General features: G+C 43.6%; 2 protein-coding genes across 2 annotated transcripts in view; one reads left to right on the top strand and one right to left on the bottom strand.

Moving 5' to 3' along the window:
* Positions 1-25,217, bottom strand: part of LOC121272970 (ADP-ribose glycohydrolase MACROD1-like) — a 904,756-nt gene extending 879,539 nt beyond the window's left edge. Inside the window, exons 1-3 of the mRNA XM_041179876.1 lie at positions 24,824-25,217; positions 22,656-22,757; positions 2,967-3,083 (exon numbers count right to left, since the gene is read on the bottom strand). Coding sequence (XP_041035810.1) covers positions 2,967-3,083; positions 22,656-22,757; positions 24,824-25,118 — 514 coding nt within the window. The 5' untranslated portion in view covers positions 25,119-25,217. The remainder of the gene's footprint in view (positions 1-2,966; positions 3,084-22,655; positions 22,758-24,823) is intronic.
* On the top strand, positions 18,499-21,260 carry rilpl2 (Rab interacting lysosomal protein-like 2). The gene has a single exon (XM_041179878.1). The coding sequence runs from the start codon at positions 18,697-18,699 to the stop codon at positions 19,270-19,272; it is 576 nt and encodes a 191-aa protein (XP_041035812.1). The 5' UTR covers positions 18,499-18,696; the 3' UTR covers positions 19,273-21,260.
* Positions 25,218-26,958: the final 1,741 nt, after the last annotated feature.

The following is a 26,958-nucleotide window of genomic DNA, read 5'->3' on the forward strand; positions in this document are numbered from 1 at the left end:
AGATATTACAATATAATTCAGTTGGTGCTTATCCTCCACCAGAGCAGTAGTTCTAATCCCTTGTGCCCTCTCTGTTCCCAAATCAGCTTTACCTCAACCACCTTTCTTTCTAACCTACTTCTAACAATTGACATGGTCTCTGCCTCAGTTGCTAACTCTGATGCTGCAATCCAAAGCCTCACAGCTCTGTGTAGTAAGGTTGCCCCTGTCCCCTATTCATAAAAAAATACATTTAACCTTATAGCTATGACCCCCATTCTAGACTTCAGTCATGCGAATATTTCTACCAATTATGCCCCATCCCTTCATCATTTAAAACATCTCTATTAAAATCACTCCATAATTTCAATTCTCCAAACAAAATCAGTCCCAATTTTTCAAAATCTTTCGATGTGTTTCCACATGCTGTACTCAGCAGCATTCTTGGGAATCTGCACTACACACTCTATATTACCTCAACATCCTTCCTACAGTGTGGAGCCTAAACTGCGAACAGTACCCCAAATCTTGTCTTACTAAGGTTTTTACATAGATTCACCATGACATCTTTTTTTAAAATTTATATATATAGTTACGATCCCAGCTGATGGTAATACTGGACAAGTAAGATCCCAGAGTGAAACCTGGCTTGTTAAATCCTAACTTTGTTTTTTTTAGAAACAGCGGAGGAAAACTACTGAACAAATTCACAGGAGTCTGCTGGTAAACTTCTAACACAAAGAATAAAGCATTTATTTAAACAAGAAAAATGAACAATATTACACCAGACAAAAAGGTTGGAAAGATCTCAATACCATCACAAGAAAATGATTTAAACTCACACTATTCTTTTTACCCCAGCAATATCTTTACAGACCTATACAAATTCAGAAAGATAAAATAATTTACAATATCTATCTTATACCCTAACGTTACAGGTAAGTCTGAGATACATGTGAATTTATAGGTGAACTGTGGTCAGACACACCACAATGTAATGACAGATGCGAAAAAGCAGATTCCATGGATTTCTTAACAACCCATCCAGACATCTGTCACACTGTGAGCCAACCAGTCTCAATGAATCTTTGTCCTTCTCACAAGGGATTCCAATCTCCACATTTGAAGATCTCGCCTTAGAATTCTCTTCAAACATCACTCCCATTCCGATGGCTTCCACAAGGATCCACCTCCAGGATTTCAATCTCGCCTTGTAAGATTCCTTTCCCCTGAATCTCAGAGTACACTCAAGCTTCACCTTCCAAGCACAATTTCAGATCTTCGGCTGTGCCAAGCAAAACACCACTGCTCCAAAAGGCCCGCCGTAAGGAGTCACCAACCTTCAGGGCTTCTGTCGAGCCCACTTTGCTTCAAGTCTAATCCTTGTGGCTCTCTCTTTAACTCGGTGCCGATTGTTTAGTTCCTTTCTTTTATCTTAACTTCCCGAACCTCTTTCTGATCCCTGTCTTTGGCCCTGCTTGGGACTTTCTTCTGAGACCTTTCCCTGCTCCTGTCCTGTGTCCTGCTCCTCGGCACACCTTCTCTAGAATGGCGGTCCGGTTCAGGTCACCTGGCCTGCAGTTTCGCGCCATTTCTCTTGTTTGCTTTTTTTCTTTTGTGTAGGTTCGCAGGCCAGCTCCTGCCTAAAGACAGTACGGGACACAAACTGCGCATGGGTAGCTATTTCTCGGCCGGCGCATGTGCAGAAGGCCCGAGGCCCACTGGGAGCTGGAGTTTCCGACCTCTGAGGTACGTATTCGAGTTTCATGACAATATATATATATCCAATGCCTCTCACCACAAACCCTTTATACCTCAAGCATCTTATAGCCTTATCTACTCGTGCTGCTGCTTGTAAGGTCTCGTGAACCAGAAATCCCAAATCCCTCCACTGTTCCACATCACCTAACTTTCTCCCTGTATAATCAACCAGCTTTTTCCCTTGTTTAACCATCTCACATTTACTAATATTAAATTCCATCTGCCAACTCTTTGTCCATTCCATTCTTGTGGCTTCCTTTCATCCTCAGAATTATTTGCCATGCCTTCTATTTAACTATTGTGTGTAAATTTGCACAGCGCTGCCTCTAGCCCTACATACACGGTCAACGGAGGAGGTCACAAACTAAAGCCTGTAGGACACCGCTGCACACTTCCAACTGCTCTGAGAAATTGTCCTTATCTTCTACTCTCCATTTTTAATCCAATTTACTATCCACCCCCTCATTCCGAACCCTTTGATTCATTCAACCTTTTCTCCATTGTTCTGCAGTGTGGTATCAAAGGCTTTCCAAAAGTCCAGGTACACTACATCCATCATATTTGTCACTTTTGCAAGGAATCCTTTTGTCCAACAATTCAGGTTTTGAGCACAGTCTTCTTTTCTGAAATCCGTCTTGGCTGATTCTAATTATTTCCTCTTCAGCTGGAGGGGTAAATTGTTTGTTAGCAGAGATTGTCATGAATCATAAGCACCGACATTCTTCTGTAAATCGTTTGGTTATTTTAGGCTGGGGAAACTTTCCTCTCCACACATCAAATAGAGTCATATCATATAGTTTTTGTGGGCCAAATATAATGTTGAAATCTATACTCCCATTAATTTGGCATCTAACTCAAGTTGATGATGCTAACAGGTCATGGTGTGGTGATTTCGGAAACATTATAATCCAACAATGAAACACAGCATTAAAAATGATCCTTCCCACAAAACTAAGAACACGGCACAAACAGCTCGAAGAAACATAAGTGAAAAAAGGAGTGAATTGCCTTAACTTTGAGGTACAGATTGCCAGAGACTAATGCCACGTCTAGGATGAGAGCTACTTATCAATGTTTTCCTGAAATTGGGAAAGGTTTTTCTCTCCTTTCTTTTTGCCTTTAACCAGGTGGGTGCTTTTGTAGGACAGTGGATGGGTCAGGATTGAATCCAGTCGTGGTGCAGTATTGATTACATTTGCCCACATGTCATGTATCAATGTACCAACCTGCATTGACGATTGCATCAATTTCCAGCTTGGTGATGTCCTCCTGCAAGAGTGAAAGCTTTTGATTCATAACGTCGTCCTTCTCATAGTGAGTTAACGGTTGTTTAAACTTCTCTTCTGCAAAAATAATTAGTAGACAAAATTAAATAATTGCATTACAGAACAACCATTATAAAGCTATATCAGAACTGACTTTTGAGTAAAAGACTCTGGGTACAAACAGTGAACACAGGCACCACTCTCTATCAGAACAGCTTAATAAAAAATCAGCAACCTACACCTTCTAACAAAATAGCCAAATGGTATCTGTATGAAAACTGAATTGTCTTAAGAGAAGAAAGAAAACTTTACTTTTGAATGTTGACTTCATGCATTCAGGTGTCCCAAAACATTACAAAGCCAGTTTGCATACAGCAAGCTCCCACAATCAACAATGAGATAAATGGCCAGACAATGGAATCATGCTGCATCGGTCTTACAGGTGTATAACAGGTCCAACATGGCAGGTGTTGTGCCTGTACTCATTCCACATCGGAAGTGAGCCACCTGACATATTGGTAACGGCTCCTCCGTGAACAACCATGACGCACACCTGAAAGATGAGTTAGGGCCTCTCCATATGCAAACAGAGTGGTCCCACACCTGTTTAAAGCTCTCTTTGCAAAATTTGATTTTCATGCTCCATGCATGTTTCTGTCAGTGTCTTCAAGTATTTGGCAGCTAAACCAGAGAATCCTTAAAGAACCTCTTGAGGCTGCCACCAGAAAGTTACGTTTCAGCTGTTTTCCTTACGTTATTAAATCCAGGGACAACTGCTGGCCACCATTCACCCCACTCTCAAATGCCTCCCCTCTCCCAAGCTTTCCTTAATTACCTTGCTTCTTCCTGGGACTAGAGCTGCTGCTGCAGAGGCCGTGAACTGTGTCTATAGTTAGCTAATCATATGAAATTGAGGCCAGAGGACCAATTTTCCTTGGTTCTCCACCAGCCTCATTAGACACACGCAGCATATGTTGCACTAGATCCAATTTCTGGGCTAATCTGTTTTAGCGACACAGGTTGAGGGATAAACATTAGCCTAAGTCACCAAGTGGACTCCCCTGCTCCTCCTCAAATACTGACGTGAGATCTTTTACCAAAGGGCGGACAGGGCTTTGAAAGATGGTTTCTCCAATGATACAATGCTGAAATGGAAGCCCAAACTAAGTGCTCAAGTCTCTGGACTTGGATTAGAATCCACAGCTTTCCTGAACTTAAAGTTGGCCAAAAGAAAATTGCTCCATTTAAAATGGAGTCAAATTTGACTTTAACCTTACAGTCAACACATCCAGGTACCCTCTGTTGAATGATTGCAAAATGAGTTGATGTTCACAGTGCTAGATGATGACATCTGTTGGCGTTCCATGGAACTGCACTACACAGCAGTAACTGAAATATTCCACTGTCAATTCTGGTAAACCAAATGATACCCCTGCTGACCCCACCCCATTCTACAAGTTTGTACTTTGCATCAGGGCTCACTGCATGTGGTCAGTGTTAGGAATCCCGGCTGAATTTTTTTCTTGTCGAACTCCACTTAAGTAGCTATGCTCCCACCTCTGTTCCAGCTAAGGGAAGCTAACCACATCAGCCAGCAATTGCACCTGCTCTTTCCTTATCTAATGTGGCTCAAATACTCACAGCTTTAATTAGCGAAGCTAGCAGGGAATCTTGTTCAAAAAATATTTAATGCATTTTTTTTAAATTAACTACCTCTGATCAACATTTCACTAAGCTATCCCTGCAGTGTCAAAAAGTTGCAACCATTCATAAAATGTCTTTAAAAGTTTAGCTGACCAAATAACTCACAAGTGAGTCAAGTTACAAGTAAGTTCACAGGACAAACAATGAAGAAAACAAATGCAGTTGATCTCTGGTCAGCACACCCCTACCACTTACAATTTATATGTTCCATCTAAATCTGATATTGAAATTCATTTTACTTTGATGTCAAACAAGTGCAAAGACATGAAAAACTGTCCCTGGGCCAATACATCCAATCTACTACTTGTGTCTTGGTGCACTAGAATACCAACCTATTGTGCTACCCATATAAAAGCTCTGCTCCCCCAAAATCAAAAACACTGCCATTTCCAAATGAAACTATGCCAAGTTTGTGGGTTTACTGCAGCAAAGTGCTTTAATTGCTGAAGGGGCATTTAGTTTTTAGAAAAAACTCATGAACTTTGAAACCACTTTGATGGTGAGATAATTAAATAAAACTTCACATTAGACCAGCTCTCTAATAGCTTCTGTTAAGCCTTCCATAAGCAATTTGACCAAATTATTAATGTCTTTGCATTTATGTGACACTTCTTAAACTGCGAATACCTCTCGATTATTACCAAGTGATACAAATAAGTCTGTAAGTGGTAAAGGTGGCGTCCATTTTGCATTCCATTAAGTGGTTTAATAAAATTCTAAATCTATTTACAAGTATTTATGTGAAATCCTACCTTTATTACCAAGTGAAATTGTATAAGTGGTAAAACTGGTACCTGAGTTTAATTATGAGTAGTTTAAAAAGTGATATTAAAAAATGTGCAATTAATTTAATTTTACTCTGATCTATGCTAACTTGTAACAGTATTGCCTCCTGCATGGAGTTTACTTTTTCCCTCCTGCTCTGGAGCAAAAGTGTTATTAGGAGACAGAGTGGTGAAGCTAATCTCAACCCAAGAGCAGTTATTATAATTTATACAATCCCCAGAACAAACAATGTGAGAGCAGTGAATAAATGATTGGAAAAGAGGTTGAAGATTTGAACCAGTGGAATTAAAATCAATGTAAACAATAGACTATCATATTGTCAGTGCATATTCTCAGCACACCTCTGCTCCTCGACAACACTGATGAGTACACCATACTGCTGATCAGTTTGAAGTGTTGAGATGATTTTTAAAAGCCACTTCACACATAAATGATACTTGTACGGAACATCATGGTTCAACAAAAGCAATCGAATAAAATGTTCTATTTCCTCAGATGTGATCGCTCATTACCTTGTTAAATAGATGCATAAAACATTATAAATGCCATATTAATTTCTACCCTGTGCTTGAATGAATCAGCCTATTCAAAGATTTCCAGAGGAACTGCATTAGTAGGAGAGTGAAGAGTGACAGGAGAGTTACATTTGCTAGTTTAGTGAAAACCAAGAGATTGTGGCTTCAAATCCCACCACTGCAAAATTGTTAAACTGAATTCAGTGAAGCTAGAATTGTAGGCTTGCACCAGGGGGAAAAAAAATCATGAAAACTGTTGGATTGTCATAAAACAAAAGCACGATGTCACACGCAATGGGACATGTTAATAAATTTCATTAAAACTTTACTAAACTTTTTAAATCCCTACATGAAACCTCATTCCACCGCTGGATGAGGTTTCATGTTTTTTCTATTCCCTGCCGGGGCTCCTGGCCTGCCCACCAACCTTAGGGTCAGACAGGGAGGTCCTTTGATTGTTTTAATGATCCTGTTAATGGCCTCAATTGGCCATTGACAGGTCGGCGGGCCCGCAGCTGATTTTGCTGCGGGCCCACCTTCCTGAAGATTTAACTGGGGCAGGATGACATCGGGGGTTCCCCCCGACATCATCCCGCGACATTTTGTGCGTTGTCAAGCAGGCCCCGCCTCCTGCTCGCCAACGGCAAAATTCAGCCCAATGTCTTCATGACACCTGACTATAGACAATTCATACTGTCTTGTCAGAGTCACCCACAGCCCAAGAATGAATAATTTTAATCATCCATTCCAACAAGCAAGTTAATATATAAATTCAAATAAAGTCATAGCTTATGATCAGTTGAGAGCACATTATTTTTTATCCCTCCCTAACAGCACTGTAGGTGTACCGACACCACATGGACTTGGTCTAGAGCTTGCTGGTTTTCTAGTGCAAAGAGTTGTCCGTGTCCCAGTCTGTTGCAGACTGCATGTTCCAAGGTCCAGGACAACATGCTGAGGGAGGCACTAAAGCTCAGGGAAGCCACCGCAAAGGCACAGTTGGAAATGCCACAGTCTATGGTGCTCCTGCCATGGAGCACCAAGAGACTGAAAACTGTGTAAAACATTGTGGGTTGTATGTTTAACATGAAGTGAATACTTATTTAACCTGTAATTCTAAGTGTAGTGAGGCACCTCAGAGTGTCACATCCTGTGTGGAAAGAAACTGATCTGTTTTGCATTTTATGTAATGTTAAATTTGACTTGTGTAATGTAGCTATACACATGAATAAAATATATTTTTTGAAAATAAATCTTTCACTCATGTTTCTCTGTCTGTTCTTAAACCTACTGCAGCCAGCCATCATCACACTTTGGTGATCTCGATGTATCCCAATAGTGCTTGGCCCTGCAAACCAGAGGTCTCTGCTACCGAAGCTGTGAAACTGCTCAATGGCAGTACCTTCCATACAAAGTTTTAGGCAGCTGATTGGGTTAGAATCATCAGGTATGTCTGTGTGTGTTTGAGAATAATGAGAATTGTTCTTCAATCTTCCTCAACCACATCTTTTCTTTCTTTTAGCCTACTCAACTATTTCTAACCAATCTTCATTAATTCCCGTTGTATTGCAATCATGTCAGATTACTGGACCAATTTGGGTTAAATATATTAAGCTACTTATCATACACGGTTTCTTTTGGCCAGCAGGATTTACAATTAGCCCCACTGTTATGCATTTGTTTTTGAAACAGCCTAATGCATCCAATTTTCCACCAGAGTTCCTGCAAGTGAGTTGGAAGGATTGGCTGGTAGCCAGCATCCGGACCTCCATCAATGTCCTCTTAGACCAACCATGAAGAGGCTTGTGAATAACTTCAATCAATTTCCTCTCTACTTCTGCAGGTAGGCACCATGATCTCTTTTCAGGTATATCACCAGATGGGAAGCTAAGCAGTCTTGGGGTAGGTCGAGTCCAATTTACCCCATTCCGCCCTCGCCTAGTTCCTCTCCAACTTGGAGCATCACCAAATGAACTGCTGGAGGGACCACAAGAGTAGAAGTGCAATTTAAACCCATGATAAATTCAGTGTCAGGGTGGTTCATTCAGAAAGGTGCAGGTCTCATTTTCCTCTGCTCCTATGTGATACCCTTAGCAACATCTGTGGTGATATTAGCGATTACATCATTAAGGTACTGACCTCTTGAAATAGGTAAAATATTGGATCTAAAGAACAGTTTTAAAATAGGTTTTAAAAATCAGGTACAAGAGGCATGTGTTCTCTGTGAATAAAAGTCGTGGTAAGGTAATTGCAGGGATGTCTTTAAGTATTTAAACATTAAACGTTATCAATGCATATGGTAAACTAGCTCAGGTTTTAAAGTTCACAAAAGCAGTAACACAAGAGGACATAAAAGGAAATGAGAGGAGGCTAAATTTACAACAGATAATCGGAAGATTGTCTTCACTCAATGAGAAATAGTTAGAATCTTTTGTCAGGTATTGTAATACAGCAGAAAACATTAAGGCTGGATGGTATGTTGGAGCTAGGATACGAGAAGGATCAGCTTTGATTTGCCAAAACGCCATTTTTCAATCTGTACTTTTCCTATGATAAAATGTACTGACATAGTCCTCAGAAGCAAATTATTACCTTATCAGGATATGCACAAAGCATCGTTGTTCAGTTATTGACATAAAAGAAAACATCAGTACTTTGGAATGGGGCAGAGATGATAAAAATCATCGGGAAACAGCGAAACTCCATCTGAATTGCTCCGCTTTCAGGGAATGGGACAGGATGAAAGCATTACTTTGATTTCCACCTTGCTTTTTCCCTACAGTAGAAAAGAGAACATTGCTCCTTCATACCACAAAGACATAGTGAGTGGGGAAGAAAGATGATCCAGCAAAGTGGATCTCCAATGCATTGCACGAGAGTGGCAAGACACCGGCTTCCAACTCAATTTTCCACAGAATTTCTGTTCTGAATCATGTACCCCTTATGGGCACAATTGAGCAGAAAGCTTCACTACAGGAAGGGGGTGAACTTTTTTTTGGAAAAATATATTTTCTACATAAAATATCTGAAAGAACATTACAAACATTTCAAAATGGCCATCACAAAAAGTGCAATCATATTTCAGTTTTCCACATAGGTGCTTCAATACAATCGATGAACATTACAGACATTTCAACATAGTCATTATAGTCAGTCAGGCAGTACAATGGTATTCAAGTTATCAAAATAGATCATGTTGCACTCTGAGGTGTTTCAATACAATTCTGATACATGTAGTTTTCACTGCATACATTCAATGTGAGTCCAAGGGGTCCATACAATTCTCAGCTCCTCGGGGCACTATGGCAGAAAAGTCTTAGACAGCAACTTTTCCCCATTGCACTTTTGCGGCAGCTGCCCCAAGCTTTAGTGTATCCCTCAGCACGTAGTCCTGGACCTTGGAATGTGCCAGTCGCAACACTTGGTCGGGGACAACTCTTTGCACTGGAAGGCCAACACGTTTCAGGCAGACCAAAGAGCATCTTTCACCAAGTTGATGATCCTCCAGCTGTAGTTGATGTTCGTCTCAGTGTGTACCCCTGGGAACAGCCCTTAGACTACAGAGTCCTGTGTCACAGGATGAACCTTGACAAAAACCACTGCATTTCTCTCCAGACCTTCTTTGCAAAGGCACATTCCACAAGGAGATGAACAATGGTCTCTTCCTCACCACAGCCACCATGAGAGCAGCGTGTGGAGGGGGTGAGACTCCTGGTGTGTAGGAAGGATCTGATGGGGAGGGCCTTTCTCACCACCAACCAAACCACGTGATGGTTCTTGTTGGAAAGTTCTGGCAATGAGGCGTTCTGCCAAATGGCTTTGACAGTCTGCTTGGGGAACCATCCGACAGGATCCACCATCTCCTTTTCCCGCAGGGCCTCTAGGACGTTACGTGCCGACCACTGCCTGATGGACTTGTGGTCAAAGGTCTGCAAAAATGTTTCCACAAGGAACAGGTGGTATGGCACAGTCCAACTACTTGGAGCGTTCCGCGGCAGCTTGACCAGACCCATCGTTCGCAACACCAGGAACAGGTAGAACCTCAGCAAGTAGTGACACTTGGTGTTTGTGTACCGAGGGTCTATGCACAGCTTGATGCAACCACACACAAAGGTGGCCATCAGGATGAGGGCAATGTTGGGCACGTTTTTTCCTTCTTTATCTTGAGGTTTGTGCATCATGTCACTGCGAACATGATCCATTTTAGACCTCCAGATAAAGATGGCTCAGGTGATTGCCACAGTGCAGGGGAAATGGGCCAGACCATGTACAGCAACACCAAGAGTACCTTACACATGATGACCAGGTTCTTACCCGCAATGGAGAGGGAGCATCACTCACACATGCCCAGTTTTCTTTTCACCATAGCCACTCACTCCTTCTAGTTCCTAACACATGTCCTGGTCCCTCCAAACCATATCCCCAGCAAATTCAGGCAGTGTGATCTGATGAAGGATCGGTCAGCCCAGTTCCCAAAGGACATGGCCTCATTCTTGCCATGATTTACCTTGGCTCCTGAGGCCAGTTCGAACTGGTTGCAGATGTTGATCAGTCCGCACACCAACAGCAGATCCCAGCAGAAGATGGTGACATCGTCCGCGTACAGTGAGGCTTTGGCCTGAGTGCCTCCACTGCGTGGGATTGTCACTCCTCTTATGCCTAGTCTTTCCTGATAGACTCAGCAAAGGGTTCTATGCAACACACAAACAGGATAGGGGAGAGAGGGCAGCCCTGCCTGATTCCAGATTTAATTGGAAAGCTTTCCGATTCCCACCCATTGATTGAAACTGCACTGCTTATGTTTGTGTAGAGCAGTTGGATCCAGTTGTAGATTCCCTGCCCAAATCCCATTTTGGGGAGCACATCCACCATGTAGGTGTACGGTACTCTGTCAAAGGCCTTCTCCTAGTGCAGGCTGAAGAGGCAGGTGTCCACATAGGCAATCGTATCCCTGAGTAGCACAAGACTGTCAGAGATCTTCCTGCCGGGTATAGCGTGGTCTGGTCAGAGTGGATCACTAACTCCAGAGCAGCCTGATCTGATTGGCGATGACGTTGGGCGGAATCTTATAGTCCACATTCAACAGTGAAATGGGTCACCAATTTCTAATTTCCTCCCTTTCCCCCTTCCGCTTGTAGATGAGGGTGATGATATCTTTCCTCATGGATTCTGACATGCTGCTGGCCAGGAGCATACTCTCGTACACTTCCAGCAGGTCTGGGCCAATCCAGTCCCACAGAGCCAAATAAAACTCAGCCAGTAAGCCGCTGGTTCCAGGAGTTTTACTCTTCTCGAACGACTCAAGGGACTTAGTCAGTTCGTCAGGAGTTAGCGGTTTGTCCAGACTCTCCTGTGAACAGTCGTCTAAGGCCTCCATGATAGAGGACGGGGAGGACTGGGAGAACGTCTGTGGGCTTCATGTCATATAATCTGGCATAAAAAGATTTGCTGATCCTCAAAATGTCAGACTGTGATGACTTTACTGAGCCATTTTCTTCCTTCAGGCTGCTGATCAGAGCTCTCTCTGTGTACCTCTTGAAGAAGAAACATGAACATGTCTCATCCTGCTCCATGGAGCAGGCTCTGGACTGGAAGCTGATCTTGGAGGCCTCCAAGGCAAAGATTGAGGCTTGCTGGCTCTTCACGGAGTTCTCCTTGACATCGACCCCCATCGACCGCAGCCAGAGCAGGTTCATCATGGGCAAAAATTTCCCCCCATCGGTGGGGGTTGAGCGGGGACATGCACGAACCTGATCGGCACCCCCAATCGGAGCTGCACCGCTGAATTCCCTGAGTCGGGGCCTGCGCTCTTTCGCACAAGCACACGAAAGAGCACAGAAATCTCCGAGGCCCCTCTGTGCCTCAGGGAGATTAGTTTAAGGTTTAAAAATGTAAATAAAGAAAAGAAAATGTTTTGAGACATGTCCCCTCATGTGACAGTGCCACATGAGCTGGGACATGTTCATGAATTTTGATTAAAAATTTTATTTAATTAATGAAACCTTCATGAAGCCTCATCCCGCCCATGGATGAGGTTCCATGAGAAATGCGAAGGCTGCCTGGGCTCTTCGCCTGCTCCGTTAATTGTTCTAATGATTATTTAAATAGGCTTAATAGGCCTTTGACAGTTCGGCAAGCACACAACCGACTCGGCTGTGTACCCACCAAACTGAAAACCTAAATGACGCGCGGTGACGTCAGGACACCCGCCCTACCCCTGCTCACTGACCCGAAAATTCTTCCCCATGTTTTTCTGGAGTTGGGACGTTTCCCTCTGTCCCTTTCTAGCTTTCTGAACACCTATGAGATTGAAAAACTTCTTGATGTTCTCCTTGATCGCTTCCCACCAGTATGTCAGGGACTCAAAGAGGGATTTCAAGATTCTCCAACCTTTGTAATCCCTCTTGAGTTCCTCAATGTTCTCTGAGGTCAGCAGTTGCATGTTCAGCTTCCACGTCCCCCTGCCAGCCATCTGGTCTTCCTGTAAGTGACAGGCAACCAGTAGGAGGCAGTGGTCAGAGAAGAACACTGGCTTGATGTCGGTGGATCTGACTGTGAACGCTCAGGACACAAACAGGAAGTCTATCCTGGAATGGCTGGACCCGTCTGGCCACGATCAGGTGTATCTATACTGCACTCCATCTGCAGGGTTGCTGAGGACATTGTTCAGCTTGGTAGTCTTTACTGTTTCCATGAGGAATCTGGACGTGGCGCCCAGTCTGCTCTCGGCAGAAGAACGACCAGACTGGAAGTTAAAGCAGCAGTGGGAGCTACTGAAGGACTGCCAGCCACTCACTGTTTTCAGCCGGGGCACACACATCAATTAACCAAAGTGGAGCAGTGTTGTACAATACGTCTGCTACGAGGAGGCACCTGCCCACCACCTCCTTAACCTCGGAGATGGCGAAGTCTCCTCCCCGCAGCAGGATGTGAGCCGTTTCCTCCCGACCAGATTGATGGCCCATGGGATCACCATCATGACCATTGCCTGTAGGAGTTGAGGTGTGGTATCGCACTCCTGCAGAAACAGGTCAGCTTTGACCTTGGAAAGATAATCCAAGGTCGCAACACATCACTTAGTAGATTTAACACTATGCGTGTTAATGGATACAATCTTTATCCCCATTTTTAAAGCATTTTGCTTACCAGACCTTTTGTCTTTGACAGTTCCAGTCCTTTGGTCTGCTCCTGCATACCCATAGTGTTTGCAAATTGTCTCACTTTGGATGGACTGGGGAAACCTTCCTGAACCGCCCCATTAGAGATGTTCTGCTCAGGTGGCATCGGGGGGGGCGGGTTTGTGCAAGGGGCGAAGTTTGAATTGTTCTCTGTTGGAGAAGTCTGTCCAATCCATTCCCCTTCCAGGGTATTGCTGCTCCCGGCTTCCCGGAGCTGGGGCGCAGGCCTCTCGAAGTTGAGGACAAAGTTGGGGAGCACTGGTCTCTTCATTGTCTCCAATGTTCTGGAGCTAGGGTGTCTCCTCCTCCAGTTCCCTAGAGTTTTGCCACTTCTTCTGTAGTTGCCGCCCTTGCCCTTCTTTGTCTGAATAGCAGCAGCCCTTGTCATAAGACCATAAGACATAGGAGCAGAAATTAGGCCAATCGGCCCATCAAGTCTGCTCCGCCATTCAATCATGGCTGTTAAGTTTCTCAACCCCATTCTCCCGCCTTTTCCCCGTAACCTTTGATCCCCTTACCAATCAAGAACCTATCTATCTCCGTCTTAAATACACTCAATGACCTGGCCTCCACAGCCTTCTGTGGCAATGAATTCCATAGATTCACCACTCTCTGGCTAAAGAGGTTTCTCCTCATCTCTGTTCTAAAAGGTCTTCCCTTTACTCTGAGGCTGTGCCCTCGGGTCCTAGTCTGTCCTACTAATGGAAACATCTTCCCAACGTTCACTCTATCCAGGCCTTTCAGTATTCTGTAAGTTTCAATCAGATCCCCCCTCATCCTTCTAAACTCCATTGAGTATAGACCCAGAGTACTCAAATGTTCCTCGAATGTTAAGCCTTTCATTCCTGGGATCGTTCTCGTGAACCTCCTCTGGACCCTCTCCAGGGCCAGCACATCCTTCCTGAGATACGGGGCCCAAAATTGCTCACAATATTCTAAATGTGGTCTGACCAGAGCCTTATAAAGCCTCAGCAGCACATCACTGCTTTTAAATTCTAGTCCTCTCGAAATAAATGCCAACATTGCATTTGCCTTCCTAACTACCAACTCAACCTGCAAGTTAACCTTAAGAGAATCCTGGACTAGGACTCCCAAATCCCTTTGCACTCCAGATCTCTGAATTCTCTCCCCATTTAGAAAATAGTCTATGCCTCTATTCTTCCTACCAAAGTGCATGACCTCACACTTCCCCACGTTGTATTCCATCTGCCACTTCTTTGCCTATTCTACTAATTTGTCCAAATCCTGCTGCAGCCTCCCCACCTCCTCAATACTACCTGTCCCTCCACCTATCTTTGTATTATCTGCAAACTTAGCCAGGATGCCCTCAGTTCCTTCATCTAGATCATTAATGTATAAAGTGAAAAGTTGTGGTCCCAACACTGACCCCTGCGGAACTCCACTAGTCCTCCTGAGAAGGACCCTCTTATCCCCACTCTCTGCCTCCTGCCATACAGCTAATCTTCTATCCATGCTAGTACCTTGCCTCTAACAGTGTGGGTTCTTAACTTACTGAGCAGCCTCCTGTGTGGCACCTTGTCAAAGGCCTTCTGAAAGTCCAAGTAGATAACATCCATTGGCTCTCCTTTGTCTAACCTACTCGTTACCTCCTCAAAGAATTCTAACAGATTTGTCAGGCATGACCTCCCCTTAATGAAACCATGCTGACTTTGCCCGGTTTTAACATGCACTTCCAAGTATTCTCAAATCTCATCCTTAATAACGGACTCTAAAATCTCACCAACTCTGAGGCTGTGCCCTCGGGTCCTAGTCTCTCCTACTAATGGAAACATCTTCCCAACGTTCACTCTATCCAGGCCTTTCAGTATTCTGTAAGTTTCAATCAGATCCCCCCCTCATCCTTCTAAACTCCATCGAGTATAGACCCAGAGTCCTCAAATGTTCCTCATATGTTAAGCCTTTCATTCCTGGGGTCGTTCTCGTGAACCTCCTCTGGACCCTAATCGGCTAGTAATTTCCCATCTTTTGCCTCACTTCCTTCTTAAACAGGGGGGGTTACATTAGCGATTTTCCAGTCCTCTGGGACCCTCCCTGACTCCAGTGATTCCTGAAAGATCACCACTAACACCTCCACTATCTTTTCGGCTGTATCCTTCAGAACTCTGGTCCAGGTGATTTATCCACCTTCAGACCTTTCAGTTTTTCTAGTACCTTCTCCTTGGTTATGGCCACCATACTCACCTCTGCCCCCCAACTGTCTTGAACTTTGGGGATGTCACTCGTGTCTTCCACTTTGAAGACTGACGCAAAGTACCGATTCAGTTCCTCCGTCATTTCTTTGTTCCCCACTACTACTTCTCCAGCATCATTTTCCAGTGGGCCAATGTCCACTTTTGCCTCTCTCTCACCCGTTATATATGTAAAAAACTCTTGCAATCTTCTTTCATATTACTGGCTAGTTTACCCTCATATTTAATCTACTCCCTCCTTATTTTTTAGTTGTCCTCTGTTGGTCTTTGTAGGCTTCCCAATTCCCTGGTTTCCACTGTTCTTCGCCGCATTGTATGCTTTCTCTCTAGCTTTTATGCTGTCCCTGACTTCCCTTGTCAGCCATGGTTGCCTCGTCCCCACTTTGTCATCTGTGTCGGATGAGATTCGCCTCTTGACATTCATCTGGGAAGTGGCTTGGTCCTTCTTAACTCCTTGCATAGGAGTGAACCACCACAGGGAACAGAAACTTGGGCATTTCCTCAGCTGTTTTTAAACCAGCATCGGCAGATTGTCTTCTCCACTTTGCATCCTTACAGTGTTGAAACCAAAACTCAAAAGTCTGTTGTTTGTTTCTTCCCTAGAATCTTAAAATTGCACGACTCTTTACTTCCTTCTATAATCAAATCTAAAATACCAGACACTGTTTTTGATCTTTACAGGTGCTGACTGACCCACTGCATATTTCCAGCATTTGCAGTTTTCCCTTTTTATTTTACTCATTTGCATAGTCTTCTAATTCTGTCAAATTTGATTCGTCCTACATGATGGGCCTTCGCACTTTGCTCTGGTTGCTCAATGCAAAAATGGCAGAACTGATATGGCAAAAGAATTAAAACTCTCTGACCTCACACCATCAGTCTTCAGCTATTCAATGAAAGATGTGGCCAGATGACAACTTGGAAGTGTGATGGGTGAATTGGCAACTGATATCTTTGCTTTATTTTGCCAGAGGATGTTTCCTCCTACTTTACAACAGTGCCTACACTTCAAAAGGACTTGATTGGTTGTGAAGCATTTTGGAGCATCCTGAGGTTGTGCTAGGTGCTACAGAAATGCAATACTAAAGAGGTGATAATTGGAGCATGGGTCCTCTCTCGCTCTGTCTGTGATTCAAGGTTACAAACAGGGTCAGATTCTAGTTTACCCGTGCGTTGTGAGCCCAACAATCAAACTGAGATTAGACTTCAAAACAAGGTACAGCAGTGCCTGGTATCATCAGATCAATGGACTTAGGTGGTGGTCACAAAGTCAAGGAGCTTCTTAGCAGGGGTCAATGCTTAGCAATCATGGAGAAGATGTTTCCATTTGTGTGGGAGACCAAAACTAGGGGCCATAAATATTAGACAATCACTAATAAATCCAATAGGGAATTCAGGAGAGACTTCTTTGTATAGGGAATGATGAGAATATGGAACTCACTACCACAAGGAGTGGTTGAAATGAATAGCATAAATGTAGTTAAGAGGAATCTAAATAATTACACGAGGGAAATGAAATAGGGCAGTATGATGATAAGGTGAGATAAAGTATGGTGGGAGAAGACTAATGTGCAGCATAAACACTGGCATTGACCTGTTGAGCTGAATGGCCTGTTTCTGTCCGATATATTCAACGTCATATTCTATGGCAAAATACTTACTTTCTTTAATTGAACCTTGCTCTTCACCTCCCCCAATGGTATAGCCAAGATCCTAGAACTGGTTATGGAAAAGTAAGCACTCAAACCTATACACATCAGTCCAGCGCATAATACGCTGATGTATTTATCTGCAGAACCATTTTTTAAAGCATTTCAGGATAACTTTCTGTGATAATATTTTGAACAAAATTGTCAATCAAAATAGGCTACAGTCAGGTTTACAGCATTCCCTTGCCTGCTCATTTCAAGGTTTGTTGCTTGTCAATTTAGCTGAGTCTGACTCAGCTGGAGAAGCTGACTAGGTTTAGAAATCAATTCCCCAACTTTAAAAATACACATTTCCAATGATACTTAATGATAAATATACTAAGTTAATGCATTAGGAAGGCAATCTGCTAGGAAGATGTTGGGTATAGCTGAGAAGAAATGTCCATTGATAAGTAACAATGATGCAGTTACAAAGATTGTGACACGCAGAATGTGGGCACAGTAAGGCTGCAGATGAAGGAATGGCTCCCAGCTAGGGAAGGAGCAAAGCTGAGGATCTGGAACATGTATTTAAATGAAAGAATGTAGGGTGAGGCTGTCTTGCCAATAGTTATAACTGCCTCAATTCTCCCACTAAAGCAGCAGTCTCGAGAGGAATGGTAGCATGAAACAGCTTTTTTCAAAAATTAAAACAGCTTTGATATGGGACAGAATATCTTTAAAAAAGAAATAAGAGAAAAAACATGAATGTTTAAAAATAAAGTTGAAAAAGCAATCTCTTCCCCCTCAATAACCTCACGGGTAAATGCAGTCCATGGCATTGCACTGAGTCACACAGAACCAGCAAGCTGCATATTCAATCACTGTTCTGTGCTGACTTAGTTGCCCTCAGCCAGGATGTCAGCAGGAGCATGACACTTGCCCTCAGCATTCAGGAAGTGGAGTGAATCACCCAGATCTCCCACTTTCAATCTCTATCCAGGAGTCTCTGCTGGAAAGTGTACATATATATTGGGTGATGACCCCAGTGGTGAAATAGCCTATCAAGACCAGGATGGCTTGGCTGAGATGCTGGCATGCAGTTGGCACTCTTGAAACTGGTCCCGAACATAAGTTGCCAATGGAGCAAATGGCCTCCTTCTGAGCTGTAAATGACTCTGACTCTAATTCGGCATTATTGGATTGCAGCGTTTATGAAAAGAAAATTAAAATAAACTTTGAAAGAAAATGAGGAAAAATGCTGCTTCCAGGACTTCAGGCAGCCTATTAGAGAATCAGAAAAGTTCTTTTGGAAGCAGAACAAAAACACAAGCACAAAATTCTACATCTCTGTAGGTGTTGCTAAGCAACTGGGGATTGCCAAGCAATACACTGGGTTGGTTTAAAAAAAACTGTCAATCAAACAACGCTGCTGCTTCCTGTCATGTGAAACTTGAGTACACAAAGAGGAAGTGTGGAAAACGGTTATTCTGCTGCAGTACTCAACGGAAATCTGCCTATGTTACACGTTCATTGTTTGAATATATGGAGTGAAGCTTTTCTGAAGCAAGCCATTTGTCAAACAGCAGTTCTTCATTTTAGATGATCAGCTGGTTTTATTTTCAGTTTTAGTCTGGCAGGGGAGTGAGGAGACACTGGAAGGAAAATCGATGGAGGAATTGAATCCTACATCAGCATTTGACAAAGATCCATTCGAGCTCACAGCTGAAGATGTCTACGATATGTCTTACATCATTGGCCGTGATCTATTCAAACTCAGCAGCTTGGAAGACAACCACACAGTCTCTGAGCTGCAGTACAAGATAATCAGAGTGCTAGAAATATTTGAGTCTCTGGTGGACAAGCAGAACCTTACAGCAGATACGCTGAAAATTGAACGCGACAACCTGAGGACGGAAACAGAAAGACTTCGGAGAGAACTCCAAGAGGCGAGAAGCGATTCAGAGAAGCAGCAGAACACTGGGCCGGACAAACTGGTGGTGGATGTTAACGACCCAAATCGACCACGTTTCACACTCCAGGAACTGAGGGATGTATTGCAAGAACGCAACAAACTGAAGGCTCAGTTGCTTGTTGCACAGGAAGAACTGGAATGTTACAAAAGCGGATTAATCTCCACTCAACAAGCTCAAAGCCTAGAGAAGGATGTGTCGAGTGCAAACCACGGAAGTGAAAAAACTATGGTTAAAAAGCTGTTTTCTCTTAAACACAGAAAAAATCCTTAAGCTCCAGGGAAACAGATCTTCAAAAGGATTTTTGGGCATTTACTCATTGTTTTGTTAATCAGAATGAAGGTACTCTGGAACAATTCTATAATGTATTGACAGAGGAATTTTCCAAGTTTACTTTCTGCACAAACCAGAAAAATTGATTTTGCTACGTGTAAAATAATGAGCTGTGTTTGTTTCTCAGAGCAGCAATAACGGGACTGGAAAAAGAAATGAAAGTACATTTAGTTTCTAAGTAGCCACTTTTACTTAATGATAGGGCATGGTAGTCTATTGTTTAAGTTACTGTGCTAGTAATCCAGAGGCCTGAACTAATAATTCAGAGACTTGAGTTCAAATCCCATCACAACACCTGGGAAATTTAATAAATTTGGAGTAAAAAGCTAGTATTAGTAATGGTGATCATGGAACTGATGGGTCGTTTTAAAAACCTATCTAGCTCACTAATGCCCTTTGGGGAAGCAAATCTGCTGTCCTTAATCCGCTCTGGCCTATATGTGACTCCAGACCCACAGCAATGTGTTTTTTTTATTATTTATGGGATGTGGGTGTCACTGGCTAGGCCAGCTTTTATTGTCCATCCATAATTGCCCCTTGAAGGTGGTGGTGAGCTGCCTTCTTGAGCCACTGCAGTCCACATGGTACAGGTGCACCCACAGTGCTGTTAGGGAGTTCCAGGATTTTGACCCTGTGGCGGTGGAGGAACGGCCGATATATTTCCAAGTCAGGATGCTGTGTGGCTTGGAGGGGAACTTGCAAGTGGCAGTGTTCCTATGTGTCTGCTGCCCTTGTCCTTCTAAGTGGTAGAGGTCGTGGGTTTGGAAGGTGTTGTCGAAGGAAAAGATTGACTCTTAACTGCCCTAGCAAACCATTCAGTTGTTTTCAAGAAGACAGCTGACCACCAACTTCTCTGGGGTAGTAAATGCCAGCCAGGCCAGCAATACCCACATCCTGTAAATGAATTTAAAGAAAAACTCTGATAAACCATTGCTATCCCTGAAAGTATTGCTTAAAATTACATAGAAGTTATAACACAGAAATGGGTCATTCAGCCCAAACAGTCCATTTTGGTATTTATTCTCTACATGAGCTTGCATAAAAAGCAATTCCTTAATAAAGCAGAGTTTATAAAGTAGGAGTTAAAATTAATAGATTTCCCAGAATGAGATGATCAGACTTAGCTATGGAGCAATAACTGTACTGACCTGGTTTTATTAAACATATGAGTCTGAGACAGGTTCCTGCCCCTGCAGTGGTGAGAAGCAGGCAAAGCAATCTCGAGTGAACATGTAATATGTGTGAAAATTCAAACCACCTGGAGAGTTTTTAAACTTTATTTTAATGCCAATTGTAATTATACTGTTGCTGGTGTGAAGCCAAAAAATGAATTGAAAGACTTGCATTTATGTAGTGCCTTTCACGAACACCAAAGCTTTTTACAGCCAATTCAGTACTTTCTGAAGTGTAGTCACCATTGTAATGCAGGAAATGGGGCAGTCAGTTCACACACAGTTTCAAAAAACAGCAATGTGATAATGACCTGGATAATCGGTTTATATGATGCCGATCACGGAATAAATACTGGCCCGGACACTGCAGAAAACTCCCATTCTTCTTTAAAATAGTGCCATGGGACTTTTTACAGCCTTGTGAACTGAAGGTGCGACGACTGAGCCTTAGTTGACACAGTAAATGCGACAACCGAGGCAATGTATAATCGTTTCCTGGAAGTGGGCTCATATCACTGACCTAAAACTGCTTCGGGTGACTTCACATCACAATGATAAACTGGAACACCTTGAAATCAATACGAGCCACGTACTATGATTAGCCTACAGCAGAGAATGTGTGTCAGGGACTGGTACTTCATTTCCAATGGCATCCAGTGGTCTTTTCATCGCATTCCCACATGCTGAAAAATACAATCTTTACAGAGTGCCTCTGGCTAATGGATGGTTAATAAAGAGCACACAATGTTTTGTATACTGACGGGACAGGTTTTTTGAGAAATATATGACTCGCTGAGTTTTGTCGGTTACTGGTTCTGCAGCTTTCAAGCTCTTGTGGGAATATTGGTGTAAAATATTTATACTGCCTTTGGCAGAGATTAAGTACATTTATTATTAAGTCATCCCTCGTGTGTCTATAACATGTATTTGAAGGAAATGGGACTAATTTCCTGCTAAGCTGTCAGAACTGGATAAGTTGATGTTTTGCAGTAATTTAATCATATCTATACTCATTTCTTCTCGAACACATGCATTTTGTAAGGCTTAGATGGCTCTGAATTGTGAAGTTCGTTGATTACAATTAGTTTTATTCTGTCCGCTCCGCTAACTTTTTTGCATCTCTTGTGAGGATTCAGAACGGCACTGGGAAAAGGTTACAGTACCTCAATGAAATGGCCACTCTTCTTTTGTAAACCGAGGAGGGAAAAAATTTATCCGGCAATCTAGAGACCGCCAGAGCCGGGTCCAATCTTCTGCTCACCAAACTTTCACACATGCAGACTTCCAGCAAAGATCACCAGCTAATAATTGAGATTGGAAACCTCGGCTGATTGTTCCCACCATACCCAGCACCCCTAACACCGCCTCCCCCCTGGCCCCCCAACATCTTCTTTCCATGACTGTACTTGTTTACAGACTGTTAAATCTCTTAACTTCTTCCAGGAAGGTCATTGGAAATGTTAACTCTGTTTCCCTAAACACTGACCTGTTGAGTATTTCCAGCATTTGTTTTTATTTGACTGTTTCCTGATTCAGGGACACTGAGAGGAATTGTACATCAGATTACATAAGATATACAGCACAGAAACGGGCCATTCAGTCCTTGCCAGTGTTTATGCTCGAGTCCAGTTTCCTCCAAACTTTCCTCATCTAAATCTATTGTCGTAACCCTCTATTCCCTTCTCCCTCATATACTTGTCTAGCCCCTTAAATACATCTATACCATTTGCCACAGCAACTGTAGTAGGAGTTCCACATTCTCAGCATTCTGTGTAAAGGAGTTTCTCCTGAATTTTCTGTTGGATTTCTCGGTAACTATTTTATATTGGTGGCCTCTAGTTCTGCTCTTCCTCACAAGAGGATACATTCTCTCTGTATCCACTCTATCAAAATCTTTCAGAATTTTAAAGACCTCTATTAGGTCTTTAGAGAGGAGACCCAGCCTATCCATCCTTTCCTGATATATACACCCACATTGCTGGCATCATCCTTGTAAATCTTCAGTAGAATTGTAGACCACACCCTCCCTCCACTCTTCTCCTGGCTAAAAGGGAACATAGGAAACATTTCATCCTGCAGAGTACTAACTTCTTGATGGACCCATCTCCTTCGAGCTTAGTTTGTCCTTTTCTGTATAACAATCTGACTCACCTTCAGCAAAGTCTTTCCACGTTTGAATCTCATCGAGGATAACAAATCTTTCAGCTTTGTAGTAACTTCGTCTTTCTGTGCGATCAATTTTCTCCAAGTGCTCTTTTTGGGAAAAAAAAACAAAAACAAAAAAGGTTCTGTATTTATGGCCCTGAATTTCCTCCTGGACCCAACCATAAACAGCCTTTTGCAAGTCTTGACCAATATTTACGATACCTCTTTCTGCGGAGGCATGTTAGCTCAAGGATGTCAGATTTTCTTCTCTAAAGGACATTAGTGAACTAGATAGGTGTTTAAGACAATCCAGCAGTTTTACGGTTACCATTGATGATACTAGCTTTATTCCAAGACTAAATTTAAATTCCATCCCTAACTGCCATGATGGGATTTGAGCTCACAGATCATTAGTCCAGTGGCCTCTCTGTTACTGCACTTCTGAATCTTAAGGCAGAGTCGACACCCCTCATGCCCACACACATGTATATTCAGCAGTCAGTCCCAGGAAGCCTGGACAAATTTTTCTTCCCTGAGTCAGAGCACCTGAGTCTCTTGCAGCGCCCTCCCCACCCCCACCCACCCCAAACAAACTTAGTTAAAGTGCAAATGGGAACCAAACAAATGACATATTGCACAATAAGTTGATAAATTACTGTATTTTAATACTTTCATTAAAGTTTTCACTTGAAAAGCTCTTCCAAATCCCTGCAATTGGACTTGATACTTTTTACCAGTAGCTGTGACCTTACAATGTTTTGAATGTTATGTTCTGAGCGTTTGCAGTACACGTCAATTCCCATGATGGCTAAGTACCAGACAACTGTAGTGGTGAAATATTTTTCTTTAGCTTCTAGCAGTGGATATTCAATAACTTTTGTTCCAATAATTTTGGAGAATACTGTGGATTTCTAAAGCTTTATTTAGCTGAAATTTATTGTTTCTTTTTAAACTCAAAAACTACATGTGTGAGAGGAGAGGAGGTGAGACAAAGTGAGTGTTCTGCTTACCTAACTGTTGTCGGTTTTATTTTGAATTCCATAAACTATAAAAAGTCTCTGAATAAGACAGGGAGGAGGTCGAGAGATTAAGGAGTGTACAGTAATTTTAAGTCTATTTTATATTTTATTCCACATCTGGAATATTGCGTACAGTTTTGGTCCCCTTATTTGGAAAAAAAATATATAATTTGGTTCGGAGAAGGTCGACTCAACTCATTCCTGGGATGAGGGCTTAACTTATGAAGAAAGGTTGAACAGGTTGAGTCGATAACCACTGGAGTTTAGAAGAATGAGAAACGATCTTATTGAAACGCATAAGATACTGAGGGGGCTTGATAGGGAGGATGGTTCCATTTGTAGGGGACGACGGACTAGGACTAGGGGACACAGTTTAAGAATAAGAGGGAGATGAAGGAGGGGATTTAGAAGAAGGGGGAGATTTAAGGAGATGAGGATTTTTTTTTTCCCCCTCAAGAGTCATTGGTCCATGGAATTCCTTTCCTTTCCCCCGCTGCACCCCCCCCCTCCCCCCCCCCACCCCACCCCCACCCCCACCGAAAGCATTGGAGGCGAGGTCATTGAATCTATTCAAAGCAGAGTTAGGCTTGCCTGTCTAAATAAAGCATGGGAGTCAAGGGTTAGGGTTAGGATTTGGGTTTGGGGGTGGGGGGCAGACAAGAAAGTGGGAGTTGAGAGACTCCAATCAGAGCAGCCACGGTCCTACTGAATGGGACAGCAGGCTCGAAGGGCTGAACGGCCTCCCCTCTGCCCCAACGCGTCCCGCGTTTCAACAGTTTTCCTCTGGGGTTTCGCTGTTTTATTGTCAGGCGGTAAATAATAACGCCCACGTTGAGCTGATGAAGACAAAAAGTTGTTGGTGAACAGGCAAAAAAGGGGAGGTCATGGGCAACAGCTCCATCCCGCAGAGCCTAACCCGGTGAACCAGATGGTGACCAATGACAGGTGACCTCTTGGTTTCCGAGGCCTCACCGTTGCCCCCCCCCCCCCCCTCGGGTGTCTTTAAGCCTCCATCTCTGGAATTCCCTCCCTCAGCTGCTCTTCCCCGCTCAGAGGCTTCCTTAAAACCCGCCCCTCTGACCAAACTTTTATTTCCAGCAGCCCTGGGAGCCGGTGGGCTGGGGCGATGCGTGGGAGCGGCGGTGAAATACTTACTCTTCGCCACTTTCCAGTCGGCGTCAAGGGGAGCGGGGGTCAAGCCTTTGGCGCTCATGCGGCCGAGCGACGTGGAGACGCCCGCGGCCGCTGCGCTCGACGGCAGCGAGTGAGGGCGGCGGGCCCCGCGGCCGGCGGGCAACAGCCAGCGCGCAGGCGCCAAGCCGCCGCCGGCCGCCGGCCGTGGCGACCGTTGGGCTCGGGACGCGTTCGAAGCCGCGCCGCGCGCCCACACCAACGGCCGCCCGTTCCAATGAAGTCGGCTCCGGCCGACCCCGGCGACGAGTTTCTCCATCGCTCCGCTCCCGAAAACACCGTTATCGCCTTTCTTGTTTTGCACCGACGAGCAGGTGGCTGCACCGTCGAACCCGTTGCAATATTTTGATTTTTTTTTTCTCTCTCTCTTAACCTTCACTGACGAGGCTAGTTCTTCCGGGGCACATGACCGCCACCGCGCCCCCCTCCTCCTCCTCCCCAAAGGCGGACCAATCAGGGAGCAGACGGGGCGGTGACCCGGAGCGAGGGTTTATGGGATTTGTAGTTCACTGCCCCATTTCTATGGGTGCCCTTCCCACACACTCAAAATTAAAATACCACCAGATTCAGTGTCTAAGAGAGTTTGTAGAATCATAGTACAGTCATGGTATTTTTAAACAATGTCACTGGACTAGTAATCTAGAAGGTCAGGCTCATTCTCTGGGGGGGACACGGGTTCAAATCCCACAACGGCTGGTGGAATTTAAATTCTATGAATAAATCTGGAATATAAAGCTAGTGTCGTTAATGGTGACCATGAAACTATCATCAGTTGTTGTAAAAACCCACCTGGTTCACTAATGCAGTTAGAGCCATAGAGTTACACAGCACAGAAACAGGCCCTTCGGCCCATCGTGTCCATGCCGGCCATCAAGCACCTATCTATTCTAATCTAACTTCCCAGCCCTTGGCCCGTAGCCCCGTTTGCTTTGATGTTTCAAGTGTTTGTCTAAATATTTCTTTTTTTTAAAAAAAATATATATATATTGCAGCATGTTAAAACCAAATTGTGAAAACTGTCATAACAACACTGTCGCTAAAACAAGGCACCAACTTATTAGTAAAATTTATTCTGTCGGTTCTAGCAGGGCTAAGTACGACATGGTGCAAAACATATCTTACAGCCGAAACCTTGACCGAGCAGATTCACTTTACTGATGTACTTCAGAACGTTTAAGTAATTTCTAAACCTGCAGTAAATACCCTTTGCTAGAGGTCAGAGTTAGCCAGCGATCCTTCCAAGTGGTATTTTACTATCTAAATATATAGCCAACAGATACCCGTAACCAATAGCTACACCAACAAGCAACCAATTTAAGTTGATCAGTCAAGCTTGTAACATGGCTCATTCACACTTGCTAGAAGCAACATGCATTCAAATGCCGGGCCCATTCTTTGCAAAAGGAACTCAAACCTTATGCCTTTTGTGAGTTACCCAGGAGCTTAGGGAACCTATGGTTCCCTGTTTCTTTCTCCATGGCGATGCTTCGACCAACCATAACAGAGAAGGTTCACTCGGCTGATTCCTGGGAAGGGAATCGGCCATCCTTACCCAATCTGGCCTACATGTGACTCCAGGCCCACAGATATATGGTTGACTCTTAACTGTCCTCTGAAATGGCCTAGCAAGCCACTCAGCTCAAGGGTAATTAGGGATGGGCAACAAATTTTGCCCTTGCCAGTGCTGCCCACATCCCATGAAAGAATAAAGAAAACAAACAACAGCTGACATTCATATAGCGCTACTAAATGTAGTAAAACATCCCCCAAGCTGCTTCACAGGAGCCTAATTCAGGCAAAAAAATTTGACCATGAGCCACTTAAGGACATATCAGGCAGTTGACCAAAGACTAAGTTAAAGAGATTGGTTTTAAGGAGTGTCCTAAAGGAGGAGAGAGATAGAGAGATATAGGGAGGGAATTCAGAGAGCTGAGGGCCCAGGCAGCTGAAGGCACAGCCACCAATGGTGGAGTGATGGAAATCAGGTGATGGTCTAGAGGCCGGAATTGGAGGAGTGCAAAGATCCACGGAGGGTTATAGGAGCTGGAGGAGGTTACAGAGATGGGAGGGCGGGGTTTGTAGACGCTGGTTGAGATTAC

This window comes from Carcharodon carcharias, chromosome 37 (assembly GCF_017639515.1).
Source record: "Carcharodon carcharias isolate sCarCar2 chromosome 37, sCarCar2.pri, whole genome shotgun sequence".
NCBI classification, from domain to species: domain Eukaryota; kingdom Metazoa; phylum Chordata; class Chondrichthyes; order Lamniformes; family Lamnidae; genus Carcharodon; species Carcharodon carcharias.

What these genes read in the sequence shown, in the direction of transcription:
- rilpl2 (XM_041179878.1), top strand. Translation starts at nt 18,697, where the DNA reads ATGGAGGAATTGAATCCTACATCAGCATTTGACAAAGATCCATTCGAG.